Here is a 27,806-nt window from a genome sequence, read left to right as displayed (position 1 = left end):
TTAGGGCCTGTTTACAAGCAGGCGGGTAACCCTAGCACATAGGGTTACCCTAGCACCTAGGGTTAACCTACCGCTCCCACATTTCTTCTTTTTTTCATCGACGTGTTTACAAGGCGCTAGGGTTACCCTAGCACCTAGGGTAACCCTAGCTGAGTGCTAGGGTTACCCCCCTAGCAGCTAGGGTAACCCTAGCGCCTTGTAAACGCTCTGCTAGGGATAACTCGCCTACCCGGGACAACTTTATTTTGGCTCCAAAAAGCTAAATATGTTTAAAAATACCGACAAAAACAGCGAATTGTGACGAAGAAACATCGTGTTCATTCACAATTTGTCGTATTTTTGCACTGGAACGGAATTATTTTCGAATAACAGTTTCTAACGACAAAATTTTACAAGGCTAACTGAAGCGTAACCGGTGTAAGTTGACCCGGGTAAGTAGGGTTACCCTACCTGCGAATTTTGCTTGTAAACCCGGGCTATCTTCTAACCCTCTTGCTAGGGTAACCCTAGCACCTAGGGTTACCCTACCTGCTTGTAAACAGGCCCTTAGACATTAAAGCACAAATGTCATTTTTGACAGTCGTTCAGATCAGTAAATGGGTAGTGCAACCTAACAACGTGAAAAACAATTATTAACTATATCTCGACATAACGAACAATTTCCCCAGTCCCTTGTCACTTCGTTAAATCGAGGTTTCACTGTAACGCCTTGTATTTAATGTCGCTGTTTGGTAAGGCAATGAAGACTCAATTTTCTAGATCAGTTAGGCCCAGGCCTAACGTCGAACTTCACATGAAACGAACTAAACTGGGCGAAATTAGTTCATGATAAGTTCGGCGTTTGACTCAGTTGAGTTCGTCCGACTGAATTAAGATCGACCAACACGTTCTATCCGTCAGACGGATAGAACTTGTGAAGATCGAGTTTGGGACAAACGTCGATCTTTTCATGAAACGAACTTAATAAATTTTCAATTTGTATGTTAATGTATTTTTCGCCTCGAAATATTTGTTCTTGCTTCTCTGAATTTGGTTCGACGGTCGGTTCGAAGAATTATGTTCGACGTTTGACCCAACGGCCGAGCTTTACCTGTTTGGGTAGACCTACTGACTTTTTATTTAGCTTCTCAACTGTTAACACCCTTTTCGTTAACACCTTCTGACATTGCTTACAAGTCTACTGATTATTTGGTTCTCGATTGATTCGCATGATATATATTGTTCGAAGTTTAGGCTGCCTACACGAAAACGAAGTTGACGAATTCGTTAAACACCAAAGAAACCTCCCCAGATCTGTGAAGAAAACCGAGTTAAGATAAAAGAATTTGTGACATTCAGGGTTACACGAGATAAAAATACACAATGAGAGATGGTTGTTCCCGGTTAAATGGTTTCCTTTGCATTAAGAAAGAACGATCTTAGCTTGAATATCTCACCCGAGAGGGTGGTGGTGGGGGAGGGGGGGAGGGGAGGTTTCCATAGTAAATGCCCTATCCTACCCTCCACGGTAAGCTCTTTGGGGTATTAACGCAATCGTTAATCTAACCTCGAAGACGATAACGTCTTTACCGTCACGGTGTACTCTGCTCAGATATTATCCGTCATCTGCATGCAGCAACAGTTTTCTATTGCTCTCTGTGGCACGGAATCTTGTTGTAAAGATCTTGCTGTTACCTGCCACTAACACGAAGTTCACTCCATTAATTACGCTTACTGCAATAAAGGTATTTGCCAATTGTCGCCTTTCAGTGCCACACCAACAGGGCCAGGCTGGAAAGCATCTAAGATATATGGATACAAATAAGCAATAAAGAGACTATGTTAGGGATCTTACCAGAGTTTTGAACAGCCACAATTTATATTTATATCGCAGGAAACCTAAAAATAATAGTCCATTTTTATTAAAAATTGCTTTATTACTTGAAACAGTTAACGAGCATCTTTGGCTGTGGATGGCTCAGATGGAAACGGATTGCAACTTGAAAAAGTTAGGCTAACGTTTTCAAGTTGATTTCCCGCGTCAACAAAAAAAAACACCGATATTTATAACCGTAGGTTAATTTCTATCCGCAAATTAAGGTTATATCTTCCGTCGCCTACCACTAATTTCAGAACAGTTTTGACCAAAAATCTGCAAAATCTCTGTGACAAAGTAGCTCCCTTTCGAGTAGAGCTCATTTTGTTTAAGTACTTTTCCGCATGTTTATTTTTATACAGGCTATGGTACAGTAGGCTTAGTATCTTTATATAATATGTTCTGTATGGTAGCGAACTCTCTTGACTACCAATGTCAAGGCTAATATTAAAAGCAACTTTTAATATCAGGTAATTGTATAAGAAATAAAAACGTCTCGTACAAAACAAACAGTACAGTCAGTTGTATTATTACCAGAAAATATATTTATAATTACTACTAGCAGTAATCATAGATTAAAAAGTGCGTTCGAGTATATATTGGTATGTTGGAACAGCAATTTCTGGGGTTTTGCATTGAGAAGGCATGGTTTATTTTTATTGAAGCAGACACCCTATTTTAGTTCGTTGGTAAAGTTTTTGTAAGTTACATTATTATTAGAGCGCGCAGAACATCCTGAACGAAACGTGCATCAGTCTTCAATAAAACTTCATTTTATCAACAGAAATAAAGCTTACAGGTTTTTGCAGCTTTTATCGCCATTAGAAATGGATTAAATCTTGTAGTGTTTTTCAAGTTCGCAAAATTCATAGAACACAATGTTGTGAGACTGTGTCAAAGCTCAATGTAAGCAGATGAGGATTCTCTAATGATACTTCCCATGGTTTCTTTGTAGGTGCAAAATTCATCTAAATTAGGCAATGGACAGTCAGTTGTATTATTACCAGAAAATATATTTACTATTACGTTAAAAGTTTTCCGAATCGTTTTGTCTTAGTTCTGTGGTTCCACATCGTCGGGGGTGGAAGAGGAATTATTGGAAGTGACTTATTCATTATTCCTTCACATTTTTCACGACTTATTCATTATTCATTTTCAGACTTTTCTTGTTATTCATTATTCCCTATTGCCTAAATAACGTAAACCTTCATTTTGTATGGGATGGGGGTGGAATTTGATCGACAGTGCCTGAAAAATGCGTTTGCCCTCCTTCGTTATCAGATATTTTTACCCTGCCCCCTTCGTGAATCCTAATATTTTTATATTACCCCCTCCCCCCCAAAAATGACAACGTATTAAGCTAAATTTCGAATATCAGACAAAATTGCAGTTTAAAGTGATAACAAAAATACTGTAGTGTATTAATGGGACGTGATCGTCACGGTGTCGATAACTGTGGGTCAGCTTTAATTGTTTGCAAAGAGATAGTTAGTGGGATGGACTTGATGCTGCCTGATCCATGACAAAGTAGGGGGGTCCGGGGGCATGCTCCCCCGGGAAAATTTTCATTTTTTGAACCCCAGAAACGCTATTTTAGGCATTCTGGTAGAAGTGTTGCACTATTTTGGATGCCCATCATGCAATTAATTATTTTGAGTGTCCCACCCTCTTTTTGGCCTGAAGATAAAAGATAATGTTTGAGCAGGTTGAATAACCACTATTCATTATTCCTTCACTAGAAATGACTTATTCATTATTCCAATCATTGAACCTTAATTATTCCTTATTCATTTTCTGTTTTAGCCCGTTATTCATTATTCATTATTCCTCTTCCACCCCCGAACTGGTTCAAGCTCTTACCTGTTAAGACAACAGCGCAGACGAGCATTCCAAGAGTGACAACACAATTCATGGTGGATAATTCTGTGGAAGAGAAAAACCAACTATTGACCAATATTCGGGACCTCCTCTGGAGGTGGTACACTTTGACTGGTCGGACCGAAATCTATAGCTACCGTTCCATTTTATTTCTTCTTTGTCAGTAGCTTCTCACAGATGCGGGGAACTGGAGAAAGGAACGCAAAATGGAAAGGACCGTTCCACTATGTTTTTACGACGGTCGGTTCCAGTTGGTCCGACCGGTCGCACGTAGAAAATGGGAAGTATGTTTTAATATGTTCTACTTCGACTTAAATTTCCACTTTCTCATCTAAAAAGTTAATCAGAAGGGAAACAACTAGTTTTCTTCTATTATCTTTGAAACACCACGCTTCCCTGCCCGTATTGGGGAGCAGGGAGCATGATGGCTCACCTCCCACCAATGTGACCCGGGTTCGATTCCTGCCCGGTGCCATATGTGGGTTGAGTTTGTTGTTGGTTCTCGTCCTTGCTCCGAGGGTTTTTCTCCGGGTTCTCCGGCTTTCCTCCCTCCACAAAAACCAACACTTCCAAATTCCAATTCGATCGGGAATACACGGCCCCACAAGCTTATAGCTTTAAGACGGAATCCACTAGGAAGTCGAGTAATATTTAATAAAGTTGGACAAAAATCAAGTACCAGAACAATATAAATCCTATTCCGTTATTTCCTACCCTTAATAAAAGGTAAAGATGTAAGTAATTATCCGTGATAACACCAACAACAATTTCTTATCAGAGTCTGAGAAAATGAATTTCAAAGTTCACAAGGTATAGGCAAAATCTCACGTGTAGCCATTTTGGAAATTCGTCTTAAGCGATTCAGTGGAATTCAGTGGAACTTCGAAGTTTGTTTTCGATGTTTGGTGTTGTTAGAAAAGATTTCTTTTGATAAGATATTTGAAGCAGTAACACAAAAGCTTGCAATAAGGTGGAAATAATTCTGGTACAACAATTTCTTATCAGAGTCTGAGAAAATGATATTCAAAGTTCACAAGCTATGGGCAAAAGCTCACATCTTTTAAACGATTCATGGGAATTCAGTGGAACTTCGAAGTTTGTTTTCGATGTTTGGTGTTGTTAGAAAAGATTTCTTTCGATAAGATATTTGAAACAGTAACACAAAAGCTTGCAATCAGGTGTAAATAGTTTTGGTACATAATTTTGTCCAATAACTACTCGAAGTCCTGGCGGATTTCCTCTTAATCCTTACCGTGTGTAAATAAAAGTAATTTATTTATTTTTATTTTTTTGTATTGAGCTGAATGAAAGTTGAAACTCGTTGGCCAAGATATTAAAGAATTATTCCACGAGCGCGCGTTGGATATGAGTTGGCTATAGCGATCGCATATCCAACAAGTGCGAGTGGAATAACGCCCAAAGAATTGCAATATTTGAGCTCTCCAGCTGTTTTTGTTGACACGTATCGGCTAGACTGTCCACAGCCCTCTATTTTTTCGTGTTTTTTCGATCGATGAGCGCGCGGTGAGAACGGCGAGAGAACTGGACGCCAGCGCAAAACGGAAAAAGCAACGGGGTGGGGGGCGGGGAGCGAAAATGTTTTTCCTTCGCTCGCTTCGCTCGCTTCCCGCTCCCCTCCCCCCGCGCGCTCGCGCTTCGCGCTCACTTCGCTTGCTTTTTTGCGTTGAAAAATCGAGAGGCTGTGGACAGTCTACGTATCGGCTACCATATTTGTGGTGAATGGTATATGAGCTCATATGCCATTGCCTGTTAGCCAATCAAAACTCGGGAATTGCAATATATCATTGCTAGTTTTTAATAAACGACGGCTATACGACCTGAATATGCAACGGCTTTCTAGGTTCCTGATGGGTCATCGAATAATCAAATCTCAAGGTTTGTTTGGAACGAGAAAGCAGTAAATAAAAGTAACTTTCGCGGTTACACGAGATAGTTCAAAGGGCTCTTTGTTTATATACAGACGTCACGTGATGTTGAGCAAGCTTCCCCGTCCCATCTCCCCCACCTTGCATTTACGATTTCCAAGATGGCGGGGTTGTCGAGCAGGGCTCAATTCTTGTGCAGCCGTCTTGCTGGAAAAATTCGCTCTTTGCATACGAGTAGAAGTTGCTTTGACCAGCATAAATGCGTTGCTGTGGATGACGTGGAAGCCTTTGTACAGCGATGTATGACGGCTGTAGGAACTCCTGTTCAACATTGCAAAGCTCTAGCTCAGGTTCTTGTTGCAGGCGATATCAGAGGACATTTTAGCCATGGGCTCAATAGATTAGGTGAGTTCTGCACTAATGAGATTTATGGAGCCACAAGCAAATGGAGACTAAAGGGCTTCGATCATAAGAAATGAGATTAGAAGCGGTTAAGAGCTAGGGTTGCAGAATTATTATTAGTGAAGCTAATTCTCATTATAATTTGTGGTTTTTGCAACCAATGGCCTCGTAGAAAGAAGAAGCCACGCCTGGGACCTGAATAACAAAGAAACGTCAAACTTTTATGGACAAAGTCGCTCTATTTTGGAGGCTGACATGTTCTTTGCAGGTTCCAAGGAATTTAATAAAATGGTGACCTGATAACATAGGCCATATAGGCCCCCGGGGGGGTACTCCCTATAATGGCCTATACGGGGAGACTCCGCCCGAAAGGGGTACCTTTTTCAGGCTTCAGGTATATAAAAGGGTAGGGATTTCACAATATTAGGTATATGAAAGGGTATAGAAATCTGATATTTAGGTTTTTCAAAGGGCCTTTAATTAAAAAATTTTGAACAGATGCAGTTCAAGCTAATTCATGGCTGTAATATTTCAATTTATTAAGCGCTACATGAAAATGACAAGAAAACGTCTTGATCTAAGTCTATGCCATGTCTTTCAGGTATATGAAAGGGGTACCTTTTTTAAGTGAAAGGTATACGAAAGGGGTACAATTTCTGTCAAAAATGGTATATAAAAGGGTAAGGGGTTAGAGCTCGGGGCAGAGCCTCCCCGTACAAATCTTTTTTGAGTACCCCCCCCCCCCGGGTATAGGCCATATTACAGATATTGATCCCCCCCCCCAGAGCAGCCTATAATATGTATTTTTTTCTTTTATTTTTGTAATTGCAGAATTATCAAAATAAAAGAATAAATCATTTCAATAAGCATTATAAGATGCCCTGGGGGCAAAATCAATATGGTCGCTGTATCTGTAAAACAGCCCATGAGCACCAAGGGTGTGGGCCTCCCAGCGGTTGAAGGGGTTCTTGTTTTTTTATGGGACAGAAAGGGGAAACCTTTTGCATCATAACTCCATTCAAATTTAGCTGCCAATAGCCCTTATGCATGTTTATGTCAACCTTGCTAGTTTCACCACCAAGCCTCGCTTTCAAAGTGCAAACTTGTAAATATTATCATAAACGAATTCCCAAAGCAGCAAAGATGAAAAGAATACCCACGTGAAAACTGCATGAAGGTGACGCAAGGTTGCGAATAATTTCCGTAAACGAGGCTTGGTGGTGAAATTTGAGCTTATGACGTTATCACGCATAAGGCCTATTAAATTAATATGTTAATTATTTATGTTCGCATGTTTCTTTTTGTTGACATTAGAGATGTATGTCCATGATATTGAAGTGGGTACCACAGCTCTAGATGGCAAACCTGAAGTTGTTAATGAAACCAGCGCCACTGCACTTGTAAAAGGAAACAATCTTCTAGGACCAGTAAGTACATGTGGCCTGGCGCACGCTACTGGTGATCAGTGCTGTAAATTTGACTTTAAAATGCTGTAGTTAAGCTGTCCAAATTGAGATTTTGTTAAGATTTGAACACAACTTTAAACTGTCAAAGAAATTTCTTCTGGAAGACTTATTTTCTTTTTAAAGTGTATCTTGACGAAAAATAATTAAAAAAACACTGTTGAAAACGGCTTTTTTTGACATGGCGCGTAACATTTACGGTCTAACATAGGCACATTTAGGATTTCTCGACTTTAATAAGGAATACAGTAATAAAACTTCATAGAGAGAATCTTTAACCTATGTACATTCTGAATCTTGAAAAAAAGCTAACCTTATAAAAAGCTGAGGACCTTTTTTTCACCTGATCACTTTCGCGACCCACAAGATGATGTATTCATTTTCACCGAAACGTGCATTCTAAAACTCGCTTGTTCTTTCTATCCACTTATCTTTGTGTTTCAAAAACACCATATCTCTAATTGACATAAAATCAACTTTTTGTCAGTCATAGCTTTGCCGAGATTATACAATCCCTTTTCAAAATAATACTAGATTTTCGATGTTAGACCATCGTTTCCTAACCACAAAAACGCTCTTTTCCGTGCTAAAACCGTGCCTAAACTGTGCATAAACTGTGCCCAAACTGTGCCTAAAGTGTGCCTAAAGTGTGCCCAAACCGTGCTTAAACCGTGCATAAACTGTGCCTAAACTGTATCAGAATCGTGCCTAGACTGTGCCTGAACTGTACCAAAACCTAAATCGTGCAAGAGAAAATTTCTCAACAAGAGTTCTGGCCCGAAATCAAATTTCAGTTGTCAAGACAAGGTAAGGCTTGTATTTACATTGTGTAACTTTAAAGTAAATTTCTATAATAAAATGAAAAGTGATCAGATTAGAAAACTACATAGAAAGAAGTCAAAAGATACAAATCAATTGCTTACCTTAGAGTTTATTTATTTACTAAAGATCTACAACTTGCAATTTCGGGTAGATGTCCCCATCCTTCACGGAAAAAAGAAAGCTCACTACGAAAGGATGAAAGATTACTTTCTTTGTAACTGGTTGTTTTATGCAGCCAAAAGTTATACGTTAAGTGAAGGGTCAAACCGTCTGAAGTCAAATTGAAGCGCAAATATCGAGCGATACTTGATCTTTTTTAAATGTTGTAAAAACTGATGAGTTATGCTTGTTCTATTGAAATAAATGTTGTTGCAATCAGAAGTCTCAAAGTCTCAACTAAAAAGCTTGCATAAATCATGAACCAAAGGAAAACAGGGCGATATTCCTCTCTGCTTCAACAGAATGAACCACACCAGCCGGACTTTTCTTCTCAAGGATTATACTTTCAACCGTGAGAACCAAAGCTTCTGATTGGCCAGTCTGTAATTGCATTAAAGTTAAGTCAACAAAGTCTGTCAACACAGACACCTTGTCTAGGGCTCGTCTAGCTAGCATGCAAATGCAGTTCTACGATTTCGTTGTTGTGTAAAACAAGTTTTCCAGTTAAATGTACAATTATGTAACAGAAATTGTGATGGTAGTTCAATGCTGTTAACGAGGTAAAAAGCCATCAGCTGATATCAAGTTTTAATGGTCTGGAAAATGGAAATCACCAAGTACCTATCCTGTTGGCTTGTATATTCAGTACAAGCTGCTTGTCACGCAATGAAATATTCGCTAGCAAGATCATGAATTGAAGCAATCGTGAGTCTGATAGCACGTACAAACATTCTTTATTTTTTGCCACTTTCACAACCTGTTCTAAGGTGTTAGGAAAAATTTTCATTCAGTGAAAAAGAAGAAAAATCGAAACGCATTCTTAACGCTATCGTCTTCGACATTTTATCAATTAAAATGCGCTGAGAAAATCTTTAAGTTCGTTATTGTAGTACATTCACAATGCATTGAAATCTGGCAAAAAATGTGCATACTCTGTGCCTACAGTGTTCCCAAATCGTGCCAGAACCATGCCTAAATCGTGCCTAAATCGTTGCTGAACTGTGCGTAAGTTGTGCATGAACTGTGCCTAAACTGTGCCCAAGCCGTGCCTAAATTGTTTTTATGCACACAAACCGTGCAATTCGCCGAAGCACGAATATCGTGCTGTTACGGTCATGTACACCAGTAGCTTGCGCCAGGCCATGTCTGTATACAGTACTGCTCACTAGTAAGTTACCACCTCTCGTCTTGTTTCTCGCGAGACGAGTAGAAAAGTAATTCTCTATAGCACAAATAATTGGTATTGAACCTCAGTAATATTATTATCAACTGATTGGGGGTTGGGGGTTGTTTTTCGGTCCAGGGATTTTTTTCGGATTTTGTTTGAAGCCCTAGGGACTTTTTTGGGTCTTGATTTTTGCCCCCATTCGATCAGCCCCGTCACTTGAAATCCCGAGTGCCCCTCCCCCCACCCCCCCCCCCCGGGCTGTGCCCAGTTCATTACTATTGCTGGTTTTCACTGTCAGGGCCACTGGTTTGTCAGTTTTTTACTGTTATGTGTTAACCCTCTATAAATAAAGTTGATGATGATGATGATGACGCAATAAAAAATAAAATTTGAAACCATTCAACTACAGAAGCTATGAATTTCAAATATTATAGATGATAAATGGACAAACAATTTCTCAAAGTTTCGGGTCTGTGCGGTGTACTGTTAGCGAGTTATTTTCCGAACCTTTCCACGCAAATCTATAAAGCTTAGTATGGAGACGCCATAACCTTTTCCTTCCGAGGGACACAGTTATGGCAGCCGTGATGTCAGAGAAACCATCTGGAACTCAATTCTGTTTACAACAGCGGCTATCCTTGGCTTAAGAGCTAGTACACTTTCACATAAACACAACTTATTATATCTGAAATGTTCAATCTGCACAAAATGGAAAGGAAAGGCCTGTTTTTAAACAAAACAGCTTTGTCATGTCACATACGACGGAAAACTCAAATATTCAAAATGCTTTGTTTTAAAAATGAATGACACTATCGATCTGGAAATTTGCAAAAATATATATTTTTAGTTTATCTTTTGCCTAATGACAATGAAAATTTACATGTAGCAGGCCTAGTGAATTTTGATTTCAGAATTTTATGACGTAACATAAAAACCAAGGATTGTCAGTCCTTCAGACGTTTAGTGGTGCATAGAGCATCAACGAGCTTTCTCCATTTGTGTTTGTTCATTGCAAGCTGCAAGACTTACCTCCAGTAAGGCTTAGAGCCTGACATATTGCATTAATTGCGTTATTTTTTTTGTAAATTATGTGTGGTTCCAGTAAATCTATACCCACCCCACAGAAGGTCATTGGAAATTCCAAGGGGATGGAGAAAAAGTTTGAAGCCAAACTGAACTTTCCAGAGTGGTGGGGAGTTAGGAAGGAATATTTTCTGGAACAACACAATAAACCTTTTTTTTCTTTTTTGATAGGTTGTTGGAAACTTTTGCAATGACTTAGCCATGAAAAAAGCTCAAGAGGCTGGCATTGGTTGGGTTGTCTGTGGAGGTAAAGATGTTGGGCTGTCTGTGATTTTAACATGGGACAGAAAGCAATTGAATAAAAGAAATCAATTGCATAACTACACTTATAATAATCCTGCACAATAGGAGTTTTTTTAAAAAGGTTATAAACTATCCTCCCCCCCTCCCCACCAGATATTATCTTCCCTTGTTATAAGCCAACCTAAAACCCCCAATGAAGTTATATAAGCAGGGCTCGAGACTAACGGTAGTCAACTACAGTTAACTCTCGCCTTGCGGACACCCTGCTATTGCGGACACTCGCAATTACGGACAAAATCCAGATCCCTGACAAAAGAAGTTTGAGTGAAAATGACTCCCGCTACTAAGGACTCTCGCTATAACGGACACTAAACGACGCCCCGAGTGTGTCCGCTATAACGAGAGTTGACTGTAGCCAAAGGCTATTAAAAATGCAGTTTTGGCTAGTAGGTTTTGGCCTTTCACTAGCCAAAATGGCTAGTGAAAAAATCAGGCATTAGTGGCAAGAAACCGCATTTATAAAAATTGTCTCTCAGAGAATAAAACTAACAAAAAAACTGTTAACATTATAGAATGTGAAACTTTAAACAAAATTCTAGTTGACAAAACGCATGTACATGTACAATTTTTATAGTGAAGAACAAAGCCCAATTTTTTAAGGGAAAAAACATGAAGATTAAAGGTCATTATCGGACATTGTTTTCACATTGTTTAAGTTTTGGCTAGTGAAATGAAAGCTATCACTAGCCACCTGGCTAGTTAGCAAAAAAGTTAGTCTCGAGCCCTGTATAAGCCCAGGACTTACAACCAGGGCCCAGTTGTTCAAAGCACGATTAAGCTAATCCAGGATCAGCATGAAATTTGATTTCAATTTTATAACATTTCGTTGAGGTTTTCTGTTAATATTTCTGTCCCCCAGTTTTGACGTGGACCAATCTCAAACTTAACAAAACATTAGCTATGGAAAACCCTTAAAACAAGAGAAATGAAAATATTGATCATCTTTTAATCCTGGGTTAGCGTTAATCGTCTTTCGAACAACCCGGCCAGGATTTTATGGTAGTTTTAAAGGGAACAGGGATAGTTTAAAGTCAGCTGCTTTGGAAAAAGCTGTCTGCCTTTGCACACACCAACAATTCATTTAGCATTGTGCAATTTAGAACATTGACCAAGAAATGTTAACAACTTTGCATACAGTCTGTCTCTAGATATTGCACTACATGTACCGTATTTTCTCGATTAAACGCCGGACCCCGATTAAACGCCGGCCTCGTATAAATGCCGGGTCAAAATTGCTAGTTATTAAATAAACGCCGGGGGCGTTTGTTCAAAGTCCCGGCGTTTATTTGAGGTCAAGCTAACAAGTAAATATATTTTGTTTGTCACAAATCTCGATTGCAACATAAACTATCCAATCCGTAATAGTGCACCTTTGGAAAATAATCACCTTTGGATACCCAGGGACACTTTTTCGGGGCAGAACGAAGAGAAAAATCGTCCCGCCTTGACAAACTGTCTCTTGGTCTCGAAGATCGGTAACAATAAATCAATCTAAAAAATTGGCAGAAAATTGCAGTCCGATAATAAACGCCGGGCCCCGATTAAACGCCGGCTTCATGAAGCCAAGTTTGAAATAAACGCTGGGGGGCGTTTATTTGAGAAAATACGGTAACTGGTATTGTCTGCAAGGGTTGGGCTTGGTGAGAAAACATGTGGCTCTCAGTCATTTTGCATGGACCTTTGGGAGGTGCAGTAGCCTAGTGGTCAACGCGCTGGACTCCGGATCAAGCGGCCCGGGTTTGAGCGCTGGCTGGGGTCACTGTGTTGTGTTCTTGGGCAAGACACTTTACTCTCACAGTGCCTCTCTTCACCCAGATGTATAAATTGGTACTGGCGAATTTAATGCTAGGGGTAACCCTGTGATGGACTAGCGTCTCAGCGGGGGGGCGGGGGGGGGGGGGGAGTACTCCTGGTCACTTCGTGCTACAGAAACCCAGATAAGCTCTGGCCTGATGGGCCACTAGGCTCATGTGCACACCTTTGGGAGTTGTGGTGGCCCAATGGCTAGTGTAGAAGACTCCAGATTGAGTAGTCCAGGTTCGAGCCCTGGCTTTTGCTAGGGGTTATCCTGCAATATATTGTTGACTAGCAATCCATCCAGGGAGAAGTAGAAATATGCCTAGTCGCTTCATGCTACAGAACTGGGATAAGCTAGGCTGCCACTAGGCTTGAACGCACAAGGCAGATTTGCATTGCTTAGTTCCAATGAGGCTATGACCTTGCACTAAGTATTCTCCTGTTCTTTTTTCCCACTCAGTCAATAAGCTGTTTGTGTTTGTTTATTTGCAGGATCAAACCATTACGGCATTGCTGGCTGGTATACAATAAAAGCTGTGGAAAAGGGGCTTATTGTGAGTGAATAATGTTTTTATTTTGTACCTATCAAATTGGTAGTTGATCTGACAATGTCTTTTGCCTAAATCTCAATAATATTTAGTTGATTGTTTTATTTGCTTTTTCCTTCTTAGGGAATGAGTTTCACCAATACATCACCCCTTGTAGTACCGACAAGAGCACGGGAGGTATAGTATAGTGCACAATACTTGAGAATTTACTCATTAAGCTTCTCATACTCAATAAGTCATCAAGTTAAAACAAAGTAAATCATTACCTGCGACAGTAGTTTTGGTCTCCAAGGCATTGTTATTAAATTAAAAGTTACAAACAGGAGATTAACTTTGAAAAGGTTTCAGCCTTATGGTCTTTTTAAAACCCCTATCACAATCTGTTTTAATTTTCTTCAATAATTATTTTTGTCCATCCGTACCTTCTTTTGCATTTTCTGTGTTGTTCCTTTACTGTTTAAAGTGGTTATCTTTATATTTCACTCAATCTGGTGACCATTTTCTTATGTCTGAATTTGGCTAAAATCTGTGACACATTACCTTTAGTTAATTAGTATAATTGCAAGTTCTGCGATTTCATTTCACTGTTGAATTTGGTAACTTCACTTGAGTTTTATTTGTAACACATGAATATGCAAAACATTAGTGCATGAAATGGGTTGAAATTGGAAATGTAAAACATTCCCAAGTAGTTCTCAAGCAAAAGTATCTCTAAACTTAACTGCATGTGCATCTATCAGGTTACCGTGGGAACCAACCCCATATCAGTGGCTGCCCCTGGTAAAGATGGCGACAGTTTTGTTCTTGATATGGCCACAAGTGCTGTTGCTCTTGGCAAGGTGAGAGATAAGCTAATAAAACAAATTGCTTCAGAAGAAATGATTTGTTTTAAAAGAGAAACACTTAACTAGAAGTTGATATAGGTAAATAAATGGCTGTAGCGAATTTTGAAGAAGCTGAGGTTTCAAGTGTTGGTCCTTTGTTATCGCCACTTAATTTGCCCTGCAGAAGGGCTAATGCTTAACTATCAGTCGTTCAAAATTCAGGGTGGCGGTTTACTCACTACTACTACTCACTACTAGGGAACTCACTACTAGGGAACTCACTACTAGGGAACTCACTACCAGGGAACTCACTACCAGGGAACTCACTACTAGGGAACTCACTACTAGGGAACTCACTACTAGGGAACTCACTACTTGGGAACTCACTACCAGGGAACTCACTACTAGGGAACTCACTACCAGGGAACTCACTACTAGGGAACTCACTACCAGGGAACTCACTACTAGGGAACTCACTACCAGGGAACTCACTACTAGGGAACTCACTACTTGGGAACTCACTACCAGGGAACTCACTACTAGGGAACTCACTACCAGGGAACTCACTACTAGGGAACTCACTACCAGGGAACTCACTACTAGGGAACTCACTACCAGGGAACTCACTACCAGGGAACTCACTACCAGGGAACTCACTGCTAGGGAACTCACTACTAGGGAACTCACTACCAGGGAACTCACTACTAGGGAACTCACTACTAGGGAACTCACTTCTAGGGAACTCACTACTAGGGAACTCACTATTAGGGAACTCACTATAGGGAACTCACTACTACGGAAATCACTTCTAGGGAACTCACTAATAGGGAACTTACTACTAGGGAACTCACTACTAGGGAACTCACTACTATGAAACTCACTACTATGGAACTCACTACTAGGGAACTCACTACTAGGGAACTCACTTCTATGGAACTCACTACTAGGGAACTCACTACTAGGGAACTCACTTCTTGGGAACTCACTGCTAGGGAACTCACTATCAGGGAACTCACTACTTTCCTTTATCATAAAAACATAGACAAAAAAAAAAAACACCCCAAACTTCAATTTCATAAATATTTCTTCTATGTTTTCTATTTGCTTTGGATTTATAAAATTATTCATAGAAGCATGGAGAGTTGGGTGTGACTTTTCCGTGTTGTTTTCTAGATAGAAGTGGCAAAAAGGAAGGGAGTAGAAATCCCTCATGGATGGGGAGTGGATTCAAAAGGACTGGTAAGGAATATGCCATTTGGCAGACAAACGAATAGACAGAAAGACAGACAGACAGACAGACAGACAGACAGACAGACAGACAGAAAGATTCACTTTTTTATTTTAATATGGTAATTCCATAAGTTTAAAAAAAACTTCTTTACGCAAAAACCGTATTCAAACAAAGGTAAATACACTAAAAATATACGGATAGACAGACAGACAGATGGACAGGTAGACAGACAGACAGAGGAACAGACAGACAGACAGACAGACTTTGTAGAATGTCTAGTCACACTACTTATTTTCCTTATTTTCTTTTCCTTAAAGGAAACTGTCCATCCTGAACAGGTGTTGTCAGGAGGAGGCCAGCTACCTCTGGGTGGAACAGAAATCACCAGTAAGATAAAATATACAGTTAATAATAATAATAAATAATAATAGCATTTATAGTGCGCAAATTTCATATATAAAATGTTCAAATGCGCATTACAAGATTAAAAACGGAATAAAAAAGCTAAAGGTACAATTAAAGGTAAACTTACAATGATTTTAAAAAGCTAAAATTACAATTATTAAAAGTAAAATATAATTTAAAAACAACTATGATAAAAATGCACGACGAAAAAGGTGTTTTTTTAGACCCTCTTTCAGTGTTACATGCATAGCAGCTTTATATCGACATCCATCTTGCTGCTAAACAAACAAGACAGTTTGAAACCCACCAATCGCAGCTTGCAAGCATAACCTTTTGAACTCGTGGGCCCATTTGCACGAAACCAACACCTGACAGTGTATACATCAGTTTTGATTAGCTCATTTTAAACTGTACGTCGAATGACGATGTCAAAAGATGGACGTAGAAAGATAGTTATGCATGTAACACTGAAAGCAGGTGTAATTTGCCCATAACTTTTAAGTAATGTTTAATAAATGAGCAGCAGTGTTTTATCAAGTTTAAAACACGAGGCAAAGCCGAGTGTTTTAGACTTGATAAAACACGAACTGCGAATTTATTGAACGGCTTAAAAATATTCTGGTGTAGATCAACTCATTCTTGCACTAATATTTAGATTTGGGGTTAATATGGCGTAGAAAATTAGACGTAAAGTTTAGGCGTGTCTTTATCAGATATAAAGACACTCATTAAACATTAATTTCTTTTGTTTTTTCTTTATGAATTATTAATGAGTTTTTTAAAACAAGTGTCATGCATGCTATCAGTCAAAAAGTAATTCAGGAAATGTTTCTTTCTGTATGTGTTGTGGTCTGAAAATGTCTGATATTACCTATCTCATGGCACGCAATGCAAACCAATGGTACTATACATTGTCTATTTCTCTGTGTGCATTTCAGAGCTTTGATGCTAGAAAATAATCTATATATCTGCAGGCATTGCAGACCAGTGATACTAGATAAATATCTCCCTCCTTGCAGGCATTACAGATCTTAATAATGCTCGATATTTTCTAACTCTGCATGCATTGCAGACCCACGATGCTAGATATTATCTATCTTTTTGCATGCATTACAGACCTTTGATGCTGGATCTTATCTAGCCTTCTATTCACAAATTGTTGGCCTAAGATAAAAAAATGGTGTGTTTCATTAGTTGTTAACTGTTCTGTATTTTGGTTGTTTTCAGGTGGTTACAAAGGTTACGGCTTAGCAATGATGGTGGAAGTGTTTTGTGGTATTCTGGCAGGTGCGGCTGTGGGTCCCAATATCAGGCGATGGACCGGTGATGAGAGAGAGGCTAATTTAGTGAGTATGCCTTTTACCTCAAATGTGTGGGGGAGGTGGCCCGTCCGTCACGTACGGTATAACTGTCTGGGGAGGCAGGAGTCGTCGAGACGACTTTGACGCACTTGAGTGGTTGCACTGCAGAGCGGCAAGGATCATTTTTAACCTACCTAAAGACATGTCATCTACTGAAGTCCTTGACCGCGCTAAATGGGACACTTTAAGAAACACGTACAAACTTTCGATTCTGAAACTTATCTATAAGATCTACCATAATGACTCCCCCTCTTGCATGGCTCGACTTGTAACCAAGTTTCAACACTCGTACAATTTTAGAAAAAAACATTTACTAATTCCCCCATCATTTAATACCAATTCAATGAAACTTTCAACATCTTACAGAGGGGCAGTGCTCTGGAACCTTTTAGACTTGTAGCACAATACACATGTACATGTGGTTGAATGAAACTTCTCTAAGCAATTTCTCAGAATTTATCACACGATTATCATTAAAACTTTGCAATGTATTGCAGAAATACTTAATGTTTAAAACTACATCAAAAGATCTAAGAAAATAAACAGACTGAGGTTTCCATAAGCAAAAGAAGCACTCAAAAACATCAAAATTACTGTGTAACGCGTAACAGTTCATTTGCATGACCAAGGTAAAAAAACTATTTTTCATCCTCAAATCGAACACAATTTCCAAATCTTATACAGTCTACACTTACAACAGGACAAAAGAACAAAACAGCCAAAGTAACAATATTCACGCTTTATTTTTCAATCCGCAATAATGAAAAACTTAAAATAATTCGCCATGTTGTCTTTGTGTAACGCTTCCATCATACCAAAGCTTCTACTGACACAACAACTGGATTCGCGACTTCCATCGGAATCTGCAAATAAATTGTCTTGGGTTAAAAGAAAGTTCATATGAAGATGTACATGTTGTGAAGAGTTAAGAGGGACCTGCTCTTAGGATCACCTGTACATATGCAAGATAAATAAAATCGATTTTCTCATACTTTGTCAGGATAAACTCTTTTACTAACTTGTTTCAAAAATGTATCTTTGAGATTGTTTCGATTTTTATTTTTTTCGTCGAGACGACTCTTCGGATTTGGCCGCTCGAAGCGCCAAATTCGGCTCTAAATTACCACTTTTTTCAAAGGTGAGCATAAAAAAAATAATTCGTAGCAACAAAAGCTGGTACATAGTATTAAAATATCATCTTTCAACAGTTATTTAACGCTCTCAGATCCGAATAAAATTTAAATCTGAATTTTTATCAAATTTTCAAAATTATATGCTTCGGCCATGTTGCATCATGCTTAAATTTAGGTCAACTTCGTGAGCCAAAAAGTCAATCTGGTACATGGATAAGGCTGTCAAAACTATTTTTCTGAATAAAGGTATCACTTCATCTTTGATTTTATCCAAAAACTAGCCTGGGTAAATAAAACGGAAAAAATCGAGAGCGGCTGGAAAACTTGACACTTGAGCTAATTACTTGACATTTTGACCTTTCATGTTGCGATTGTTATCGCACAGATTGATCTAGAAAGTTCGACTTTAGGTCTTATTCCCCGTCAAATAGTATTTTTAGTCTCCCAAATAACCGAGCGAAATCATTTATTATATTTTACAGTAAAAATAAGCCTCAAATGAACATTCTTAGCACGTTTATTTTGAGTTACAAATTCTGCAAATTACATCTGGCGGTTTGGCGAGGTCCGACAATGCACGCAATGAAAATATCAGTTTATAAATCACCACCGAGATAAATCTTCCTAAAAAATCGAAGAATAGATAGTAAACTAAATTAATAACACATTTTCCTACCTTTATCGAGCCTATTTTGACGAGAAGTGGTAACGTAAATGCGTCCATTCTACAAGCTACAAATCCATAAACTGTCGGCGAATGTTCTCAAGTTACATATTAACCACAGACACAGGGTACCCAAGCACCCCTTGAAGACTGGGCCGGGAGGTGGGGGATGGGTTTTGTACAATGTGTAAAGAAAAACGACTCAAAAAAAGAAAACGCTAAATTTAAAGGCTATAAAGCAAGTTATAGTGGACATTTTGCTTTAACAATGAAAAAACTCTTTGCTTTCGGTTTACTTTTCTTGTCCCCAGTTCTTTACTCTAAAAAGGTGCGACACAGGATAATATTTATAATGATAATCATCTTTAGTTTAGTTTTCCTTTTTTCTTTCCACCTGACACGATTGTGTTATCTTTGCCTTCAATAAATTAATTCGCATCTTGGGCAAATAGATACCTAACAAACTGTAGGAAAAATACCGCCGGTATTGGGAATTTTACATGCGCGTTCTCCGTAAATGCATTTTTTTCTCTTTAACATGATAGATATCCTAAAATCAAGGAAGCATGTTTGTCCTCTTGTAATTTCAAACACGCATTTCTTTGTCTAGTCTTTTGAAGGCAGTAACTGATTATTCTTACTTTCACTAACATCAGAAGCACAACCTTTTTTAGTACTGGAAATTTTTCATGCTTCGTTCAATAAAAGATTTTTTCGCCTTACACACAGGGGCCTGGGGACAAGTCAGTTTCACATATTAATTCACTTACAACAGTCACAAGCGAGGGCAAGCTCTCTTAAAACAGCAATGTACTCTGCTTTGCGCTTGGAATTAAATCCCTCTGTAGAAATGTCAAAATAAATGCACACTGTATTGAGCATTGCAATACTGAGTTGCTTCAGCCGCTTTTCCCTGTACATGGCATAAACATCAAGGTTGTCATACACGATTGGATGCCGCAACTGCACTTGTTCAAGTATAGCTTGCCGTGTGTCGTCCATCATCTGCTTTTCTTCTGCTGCTCTGATGTCAAACCCAGGCATTCGTGCACATCATTGTGAATTCCTTACAAGATTCCTCTGCAGTTGTACGCATCATGGAGCACACTCTGCGCACACTAAAATCCGAGCATCCCGAGATAACATTTGCCTTTATTCGTCAGTTTAATGCAGACCAAAATGGGTGTAAGCGTTCACCGAGTTGACTTCAGCGACCCCCAAGGCGGGAAAGGTGCCTGCGACATAAAGGCGGCCACAATTAAGGCCCACATCAGACGACACATCAACGAAGGCCATGATGTGCAGAACGCCAAAGATTTCATAGACGCCATGTTGTCTAACGGAGGGATAAATGGTGTACGGACTGTCCATGTTGATGTGGGCGATGAAGGAGAGTGTATTCCTCCCGAAGTAAAGCTAGCTGGAGTAAGTTGCCTGAATAACTTTCAGTATAGCGAGCAAGGAGTAACTGTCTGGAGAGCGTTTGAAGTCGGACATGCGAGACTAATCGATCAAAGCCAAATTGAAGGTACGTATAGCTTGCACGGCGTACCAGTAATTTAAGATTTTTGGTGTTTTATTTTTTTATTCTTGTAATGCCCAAAAGAAACGGTTTCTATTTGTTATTAAATTCCGATGGCTAGAATAGTTATCTAACATATGGTTACGCTGTAATATTCACAACAAGGTGTTTGAGGAACTCTGATAACTCTGAAAACTTTCAAATTGCTGGCTGAATGACAACATTTTTAATAGCTGATCTAGTTCCTGAGTTTAAACCCATTTATCAGCACTTTTTGCCTGACTATACCGGTAGATGATTGATTGATTGTTTTAGCAAGATATAAAGTAATTAACATGCATGCCTTATATCATCTCAGAAACGAGATTTCAGGTCAGTTGGAGAAAATAAATTAATGTTTAGAGAGTATTTTCTTTAACTGAGAGGCCTAATGGTTAGCGCGCTCGCCTCTGAGTCGAACGGCTCGGGTTCGAGCCCTGGCAGGGGTGCTGCGTTGTGCTCTCTCCACAAGGTACATCTATCCACCCAGCTGTATAAATGGGTAACGGCAAATTTACTGCTGGGGGTAACCCCGCAATGGACTTGCATCCCATCCAGGGGGAGTAGCAATACTCCTAGTCGCTTAATGTAACAAAAACCGGGATAAACTCCGGCTATTTACGGGCCACTTGGCTCGGACACAGACTTTACCTTAACCTTATTTTTTATAATGAATCCTGAGTTTGAAAAAGTTTGTCAACTTACAACTTTCAACGCAAACTAAACGCAGAGTACATTGCTGTTTTAAGTGAGCTTGCCCTCGCTTGTGACTGTTGTAAGTGAATTAATATGTGAAACTGACTTGTCCCCAGGCCCCTGTGTGTAAGGCGAAAAAATCTTTTATTGAACGAAGCATGAAAAATTTCCAGTACTAAAAAAGGTTGTGCTTCTGATGTTAGTGAAAGTAAGAATAATCAGTTACTGCCTTCAAAAGACTAGACAAAGAAATGCGTGTTTGAAATTACAAGAGGACAAACATGCTTCCTTGATTTTAGGATATCTATCATGTTAAAGAGAAAAAATGCATTTACGGAGAACGCGCATGTAAAATTCCCAATACCGGCGGTATTTTTCCTACAGTTTGTTAGGTATCTATTTGCCCAAGATGCGAATTAATTTATTGAAGGCAAAGATAACACAATCGTGTCAGGTGGAAAGAAAAAAGGAAAACTAAACTAAGGATGATTATCATTATAAATATTATCCTGTGTCGACCTTTTTAGAGTAAAGAACTGGGGACAAGAAAAGTGACCGAAAGCAAAGAGTTTTTTCATTGTTAAAGCAAAATGTCCACTATAACTTGCTTTATAGCCTTTAAATTTAGCGTTTTCTTTTTTTGAGTCGTTTTTCTTTACACATTGTACAAAACCCATCCCCCACCTCCCGGCCCAGTCTTCAAGGGGTGCTTGGGTACCCTGTGTCTGTGGTTAATATGTAACTTGAGAACATTCGCCGACAGTTTATGGATTTGTAGCTTGTAGAATGGACGCATTTACGTTACCACTTCTCGTCAAAATAGGCTCGATAAAGGTAGGAAAAAGTGTTATAAATTTAGTTTACTATCTATTCTTCGATTTTTAAGGAAGATTTATCTCGGTGGTGATTTATAAACTGATATTTTCATTGCGTGCATTATCGGACCTCGCCAAACCGCCAGATGTAATTTGCAGAATTTGTAACTCAAAATAAACGTGCTAAGAATGTTCATTTGAGGCTTATTTTTACTGTAAAATATAATAAATGAATTCTCTCGGCTATTTGGGGGACTAAAAATACTATTTGACGGGGGATAAGACCCAAATTCGAACTTTTTTAGATCAATGCGTGCGATAACAATCGCAACATGAAAGGTCAAACCGCCAAGTAATTAGCTCAAGTATCATATTTTCAAGCCGCTCTCGATTTTTTCCGTTTTATTTACCTAATCTAATTTTTGGATAAAATCGAAGATGAAGTGATACCTTTATTCAGAAAAATAGTTTTGACAGCCTTATCCATGTACCAGATTGACTTTTTGGCTCACGAAGTTAACCTAAATTTAAGCGTGATGCAACATGGCCGAAGCGTATAATTTTGAAAATTTGATAAAAATTCAAATTTAAATTTTATTCGGATCTGAGAGCGTTAAATAACTGTTGAAAGATGATATTTTAATACTATGTACCAGCCTTTGCTGCTACGGATCATATTTTTTTATGCTCGCCTTCGAAAAATGTGGTAATTTAGAGCCGAATTTGGCGCTTCGAGCGGCCAAATCCGAAGAGTCGTCTCGACGAAAAAAATAAAAATCGAAACAATCTCAAAGATACATTTTTGAAACAAGTTAGTAAAAGCCTTTATCCTGACAAAGTTTGAGAAAATCGATTTTATTTATCTTGCATATGTACAGGTGATCCTAAGAGCAGGTCCCTCTTAAATCCACAATTCCTTATAGCAGCCGAGAAATAAAAGATTTCCTTGATCGGAAACGCTTTTGTTAAGCTTTTGACAGCAAATAAATTAACTGCTACTTACCTACAGAATAGGCCATATCTCGGCTTCTGGATGTCGCTCTATGCTGTAACTCGGCCACAGTACAGTTCATTTATGGATTTCTACACTGCCAATTAGTTATGGAACTCAAGATATTCCACAAAATCTGAGTCGGAAACACAAAGTTAGATAGGCCAAACATTTGACTGAATGCACTGAGTGAAGAAACAAAACCTTCCTCTGCTAAGCCATCTTGGATTTGGCGGCCATCTTGGATCTGAACTCTAAAGCAGTTTTTAGTCGTTTTATCACACAAAATAAGAAAAATCTTTTGACTTTCTTAAAATATTATCACATAATGTAGGTGGAAAAAGTAATTTTAACATGTTTGCATTCTTCCTTGAAAAATAAAATTCAAATACAATTTACTACACCCACAAAGGACTATGGGTAGAGACAAAACTTAGCCCACTGGAGTGGTTGATCCATTACATTTTTTAAAATTTTTTATTGTTTGGTGGATTCTACATGCATTTGAACAGAAAAAAGATGATTTTGAGACAAAACTGTACAATAATATTATTTGACCTGTGTTACACAAATGTACATGTGTATTGTGCTACAGGTCATACCAGGAGAGTGTCACGAGGCGATGTCCCTCAGGAGTTTTGTGACAATGATCAACAAGTCGAACATAATTAAAAAAAACAATTTTAACAATCTTTATTGTAAGAGATCTTAGCACTTTTTATCTTTTTATCATTGTAACAATTTTAGCAATTTATCTATTTTTAGCAATTAGTTTAGCGTTTTTTTTTTTACCTTACTATAGTTTTAATGTTTTTATCTACTAGTTTTAATGTTTTATTTACACAGGACCCCACAAGCTATGTAGCTTTTTTTATCCCATCGTGTATAAATAAAGGTTTTGATTTGATTTGATTGATTTGATGATTAGTGCACTGGACTCCAGATAGAGTGATCTGGATTTGAGCCCTTGCCACGGCCATTGTGCTATGTTCTTGGGCAAGACAATTTACTCATACAATGCCACAAAGGTGTATAAATGGGTACCCATGAATTAAATACTATGGATAACCCTGCAATGGACTAGCATCCCATCCATGGTAGAAGGGGGTAAGAATACTCCTTATTGCTTTATGCTATGAAAACCTGAGATACACATTTAAGCACTGACCTGATGGGTCATTAGCTATAGGCTCAAATGCTGACTTGACCTTTATCTGGAATGTGTGCTAACTGCAGAAATGATAAGATGATGTAAAGTGGAGGGAGTACAAAAACCAACACAAGTGGAGTGTTTGCCATTTTGTGCTTAAGAGGAAATCCGCCAGGACTTCCAGTAGTTATTGGACAAAATTATGTACCAAAACTATTTACACCTGATTGCAAGCTTTTGTGTTACTTGCTTCAAATATCTTATCGAAAGAAATCTTTTCTAACAACACCACACATCGAAAACACATTTTGAAGTTCCGCTGAATTCCACTGAATCGCTTAAAAGATGTAAGCTTTTGCCCATAGCTTGTGAACTTTAAATATCATTTTCTCAGACTCTGATAAGAAATTGTTGTACCAGAATTATTTCCACCTTATTGCAAACTTTTTTGTTACTGCTTCAAATATCTTATCAAAGGAAATCTTTTCTAACAACACCACACATCGAAAACACATTTTGAAGTTCCGCTGAATTCCACTGAATCGCTTAAGACGAATTTACAAAATGGCTACACGTGAGATTTTGCCTATACCTTGTGAACTTTGAAATTCATTTTCTCAGACTCTGATAAGAAATTGTTGAAGGTGTTATCACGGATAATTACTTACATCTTTACCTTTTATTAAGGGTAGGAAATAACGCAATAGGATTTAAATTATTCTGGAAATTGATTTTTGTCCAACTTTAATAAATATTACTCGACTTCCTAGTGGATTCCGTCTTAAATATATTATTTAATTACACTTTGACTTAATCCCAGTGGTCAGTGAATTGTTTTCAGTTAAGTAACAGCATAACCTTGGTCTTGGAAAAATCTGAGTCCCGGATGGAAGTTGAATCTACGAACAGTTTTCTTTCTTGGCAGTAATCCTTTTTTTGTTCCATTCCTGTAACAAACTAAATTCAGTTACGTACTTACTTCCTGACCATCTTTGAACTTGTCACTTTCTTTCTCAATACAGGGTCAATGCTTTGTGGCTGTGAATCCTGCGGTATTTGCTCCAGGATTTGATGACCGTATGCAGTCATTGATGGATCACTGCAGAAATCTACAACCGGTAAAGAACTCACTTTGAATATATCTGTTTGTTTTGAAGATGTTCTGGTAAAATCATTAATATCAGATTATTGTGAAAAAATTGGTGTGCATGTGATTGATTGCTTTTCAACCTCTCTCTGCATGCACTCACTACTTTTGTCCTTTTGGATCTTGTCTGTCTGTCTGTCTGTCTGTCTGTTTGTACATCTGTCCATTCTCCATCTGTCTGTTTAACCTTCCTCTGTATTCTCTTGGTATCCTCTAAACAACATCTCTGCACCCTCCCTCTGAGGGATGTAGCTAAGAAAACACTAAGCCGGCTCATCAACAAGCCCAGCTGGCTTTTCTGGCCTTGGCAGCTCTAAAAGTTTACCTACCTAGTAAGTCTTTGTTTTCATGTGAAATTTCAGCTGGATTTAAGTTCTCTTTGACCTGGTGAAATTGGCTGGCAGCCGGCCCTTAGCGACATCCCTGCACCCCTTGGGCCATTCTCAGCTGTATCACTCAATGATGTTGAACAAGACAAGTTATTGTTTGCTAGTATTTGTAAAATTGTAAATGCTGGTGTTGAAGTAAAACAAGTGATTATTTGCCCTCAACTGAGGTAAAAGAAGTACTTCATAGATATAAAACTGACTTGTTATTATTTTTCAGGCGGAGGGTGAGACTGAAGTTCTTGTTGCTGGCGACCCTGAGAGGGCACACATACAAAAAGTCGAGAAAGATGGTGGTATTAATTATCATGTTAGCTTGGTGGAAGCTATGGTAAGCTATATTATATATATTTTTATTACATGTATATAACACAGCTAGCAGAGCCATGCAATCAAAGTCAGTATAATAAGCATGCACCATATCCAGCAGTGCATGCTTGTAGCGACGTAAGCAGATCGCTTTGGTTACTGATAATATTGTAACCCGCGTATAAGAACCTAGGTTTCCTCCCTTCCACCCTAGAAGTTAGCCTAAACAGGGGGAGGGGGGGGAGGGAAAGTCAAAGACCAAAATTGTTGACCTTCCCAATATTCTTATTTAAATGGTATTTAGTGTAAAATTAGGCTAACTAGGGGGGGGGGGGGGGAAGGGGGGGAAATTACAAAAGGGGGGCTATTGTTCTTAATTAGGGGTGGCATCTTAACTTTTGTTCAAGAAATAAAGTAGAATTTTTAAATGATCTGGTCTTTAATGTCCAATAAGAGTATTCTTGGAGGCTTCGGTAAGCAAAATACTAATACCAAAATTCTGTTTTAATCTGATAATTATATTCAAGGAGGACAAGTTTTTGTAACTATGCTGTAACTATTATGTGTACAGACTGTGTTATAAATATATTTTTGAGAAGATTTATAATATTCTATATTTTTTGAGATTATTTTTTTCTTTTTTTGAATTAATATAGAACCTGTTTTAGAATTTTAGCCTAAAATGGTTCTTATGTGAAGGGTGCTTAAAAATGAAATTTTAGCCTAACAGGTTCTTAAATGTTAGGTTCTTATATGCGGGTTTTTACTGTATTGTAAGCTGTATTGCAAACTGTACTATCTCCCCTCCCTTCCACCCTAGAAGCTAACACTGAACAGGGGAAGGGTCAGGTAATTTTAACTTCATATAGGAGAGGGAAAGTCAAAGACCAAAATTGTTGACCTTCCCAATATTTTTGTTTTGAGTTGTAGTTCGTTACTTAACCTAGAATGAAAAATAACATGGAAAATATGTTGCCCATGTGGATCTAGATTGATGTTTCAACAGTCCTTGTGCACTTAAGAATAAATTCAGCGATATGAAAATGGAACATTTGACGTTTAGATGACTTTATGCCCACTTGAAAGGAAGAAAAAAAAATGTATTTTCTCAAAAATTGAGGAACTTAAGCAACATTTTCCTTTTAAAAGTTCGAAAATATTATGGAACCACCAAGAATGTCCATGCACATACTTTATTTAACTGATAACACTTCTTTTTTCCTTTAATCTTTCAGGACAAGCTGGCTGACCGACTTGGTGTACAACGTATGCCAACAAAATAGCCTTTGTCTTGAATTCTTCTCCATTTTCAAGTTTGAAAACTATTCTTCCCCAGGGTTAAATATGCTAGGAATATCTCATTGAACTTATTTTAGTTATAAGCAAAAACCAAACAGAAACATTCTAATATATATAAGGAGACTAGCTTATATTTACAGTAAGAATTCATGGGAACCTCCTCCCAAAAAGGATTTGATACATCAATGTCGAACACCCAAACAAAGGCTCAGATCATTAATTTAACTGTGATACCTTTAATTTGCCACAAAATAGTCCAGTATATGCTTAAACAACATTTTACTAGACTACCCCTCTTAACAAAATAATTTTTTTACTCACACTATATCAATTGTATTTAATGGCAGCATAGGTGTTATTTCCCTTTCAAGTACATGTTTCTATTGGTATCCTGTGACACTCCCTTGGAAGACTTAAGTTGTGACTACTTGTGGTTAAGGCATTTGATGTCTGCATAATTTGATTTGATT

The 27,806-nt window shown here is 38.4% G+C and overlaps 2 protein-coding genes across 2 annotated transcripts in view; one reads left to right on the top strand and one right to left on the bottom strand.

The window, feature by feature from the left end:
* The window catches only part of LOC144638227 (zinc transporter 7-like), an 86,885-nt gene that overhangs the window by 36,325 nt on the left and 22,754 nt on the right, over positions 1-27,806 (bottom strand). The window lies entirely within an intron of this gene.
* LOC144638212 (putative oxidoreductase YjmC) lies at positions 5,775-27,426 on the top strand. Its single transcript, XM_078497417.1, has 12 exons — positions 5,775-6,024; positions 7,336-7,448; positions 10,888-10,963; positions 13,309-13,370; positions 13,488-13,541; positions 14,105-14,203; positions 15,362-15,427; positions 15,737-15,806; positions 17,052-17,170; positions 25,218-25,313; positions 25,949-26,059; positions 27,273-27,426. Exons 1-12 carry the CDS (start codon positions 5,781-5,783, stop codon positions 27,318-27,320), a joined length of 1,158 nt encoding a protein of 385 aa, XP_078353543.1. The 5' UTR covers positions 5,775-5,780; the 3' UTR covers positions 27,321-27,426.

The sequence above is a fragment of the Oculina patagonica genome, chromosome 14, assembly GCF_052425735.1.
Source record: "Oculina patagonica isolate OP01 chromosome 14, crgOcupat, whole genome shotgun sequence".
Lineage (NCBI taxonomy): Eukaryota > Metazoa > Cnidaria > Anthozoa > Scleractinia > Oculinidae > Oculina > Oculina patagonica.
The sequence above is the reverse complement of the archived record's forward strand: the minus strand, read 5'-3'. Positions and strand labels throughout refer to the sequence as shown.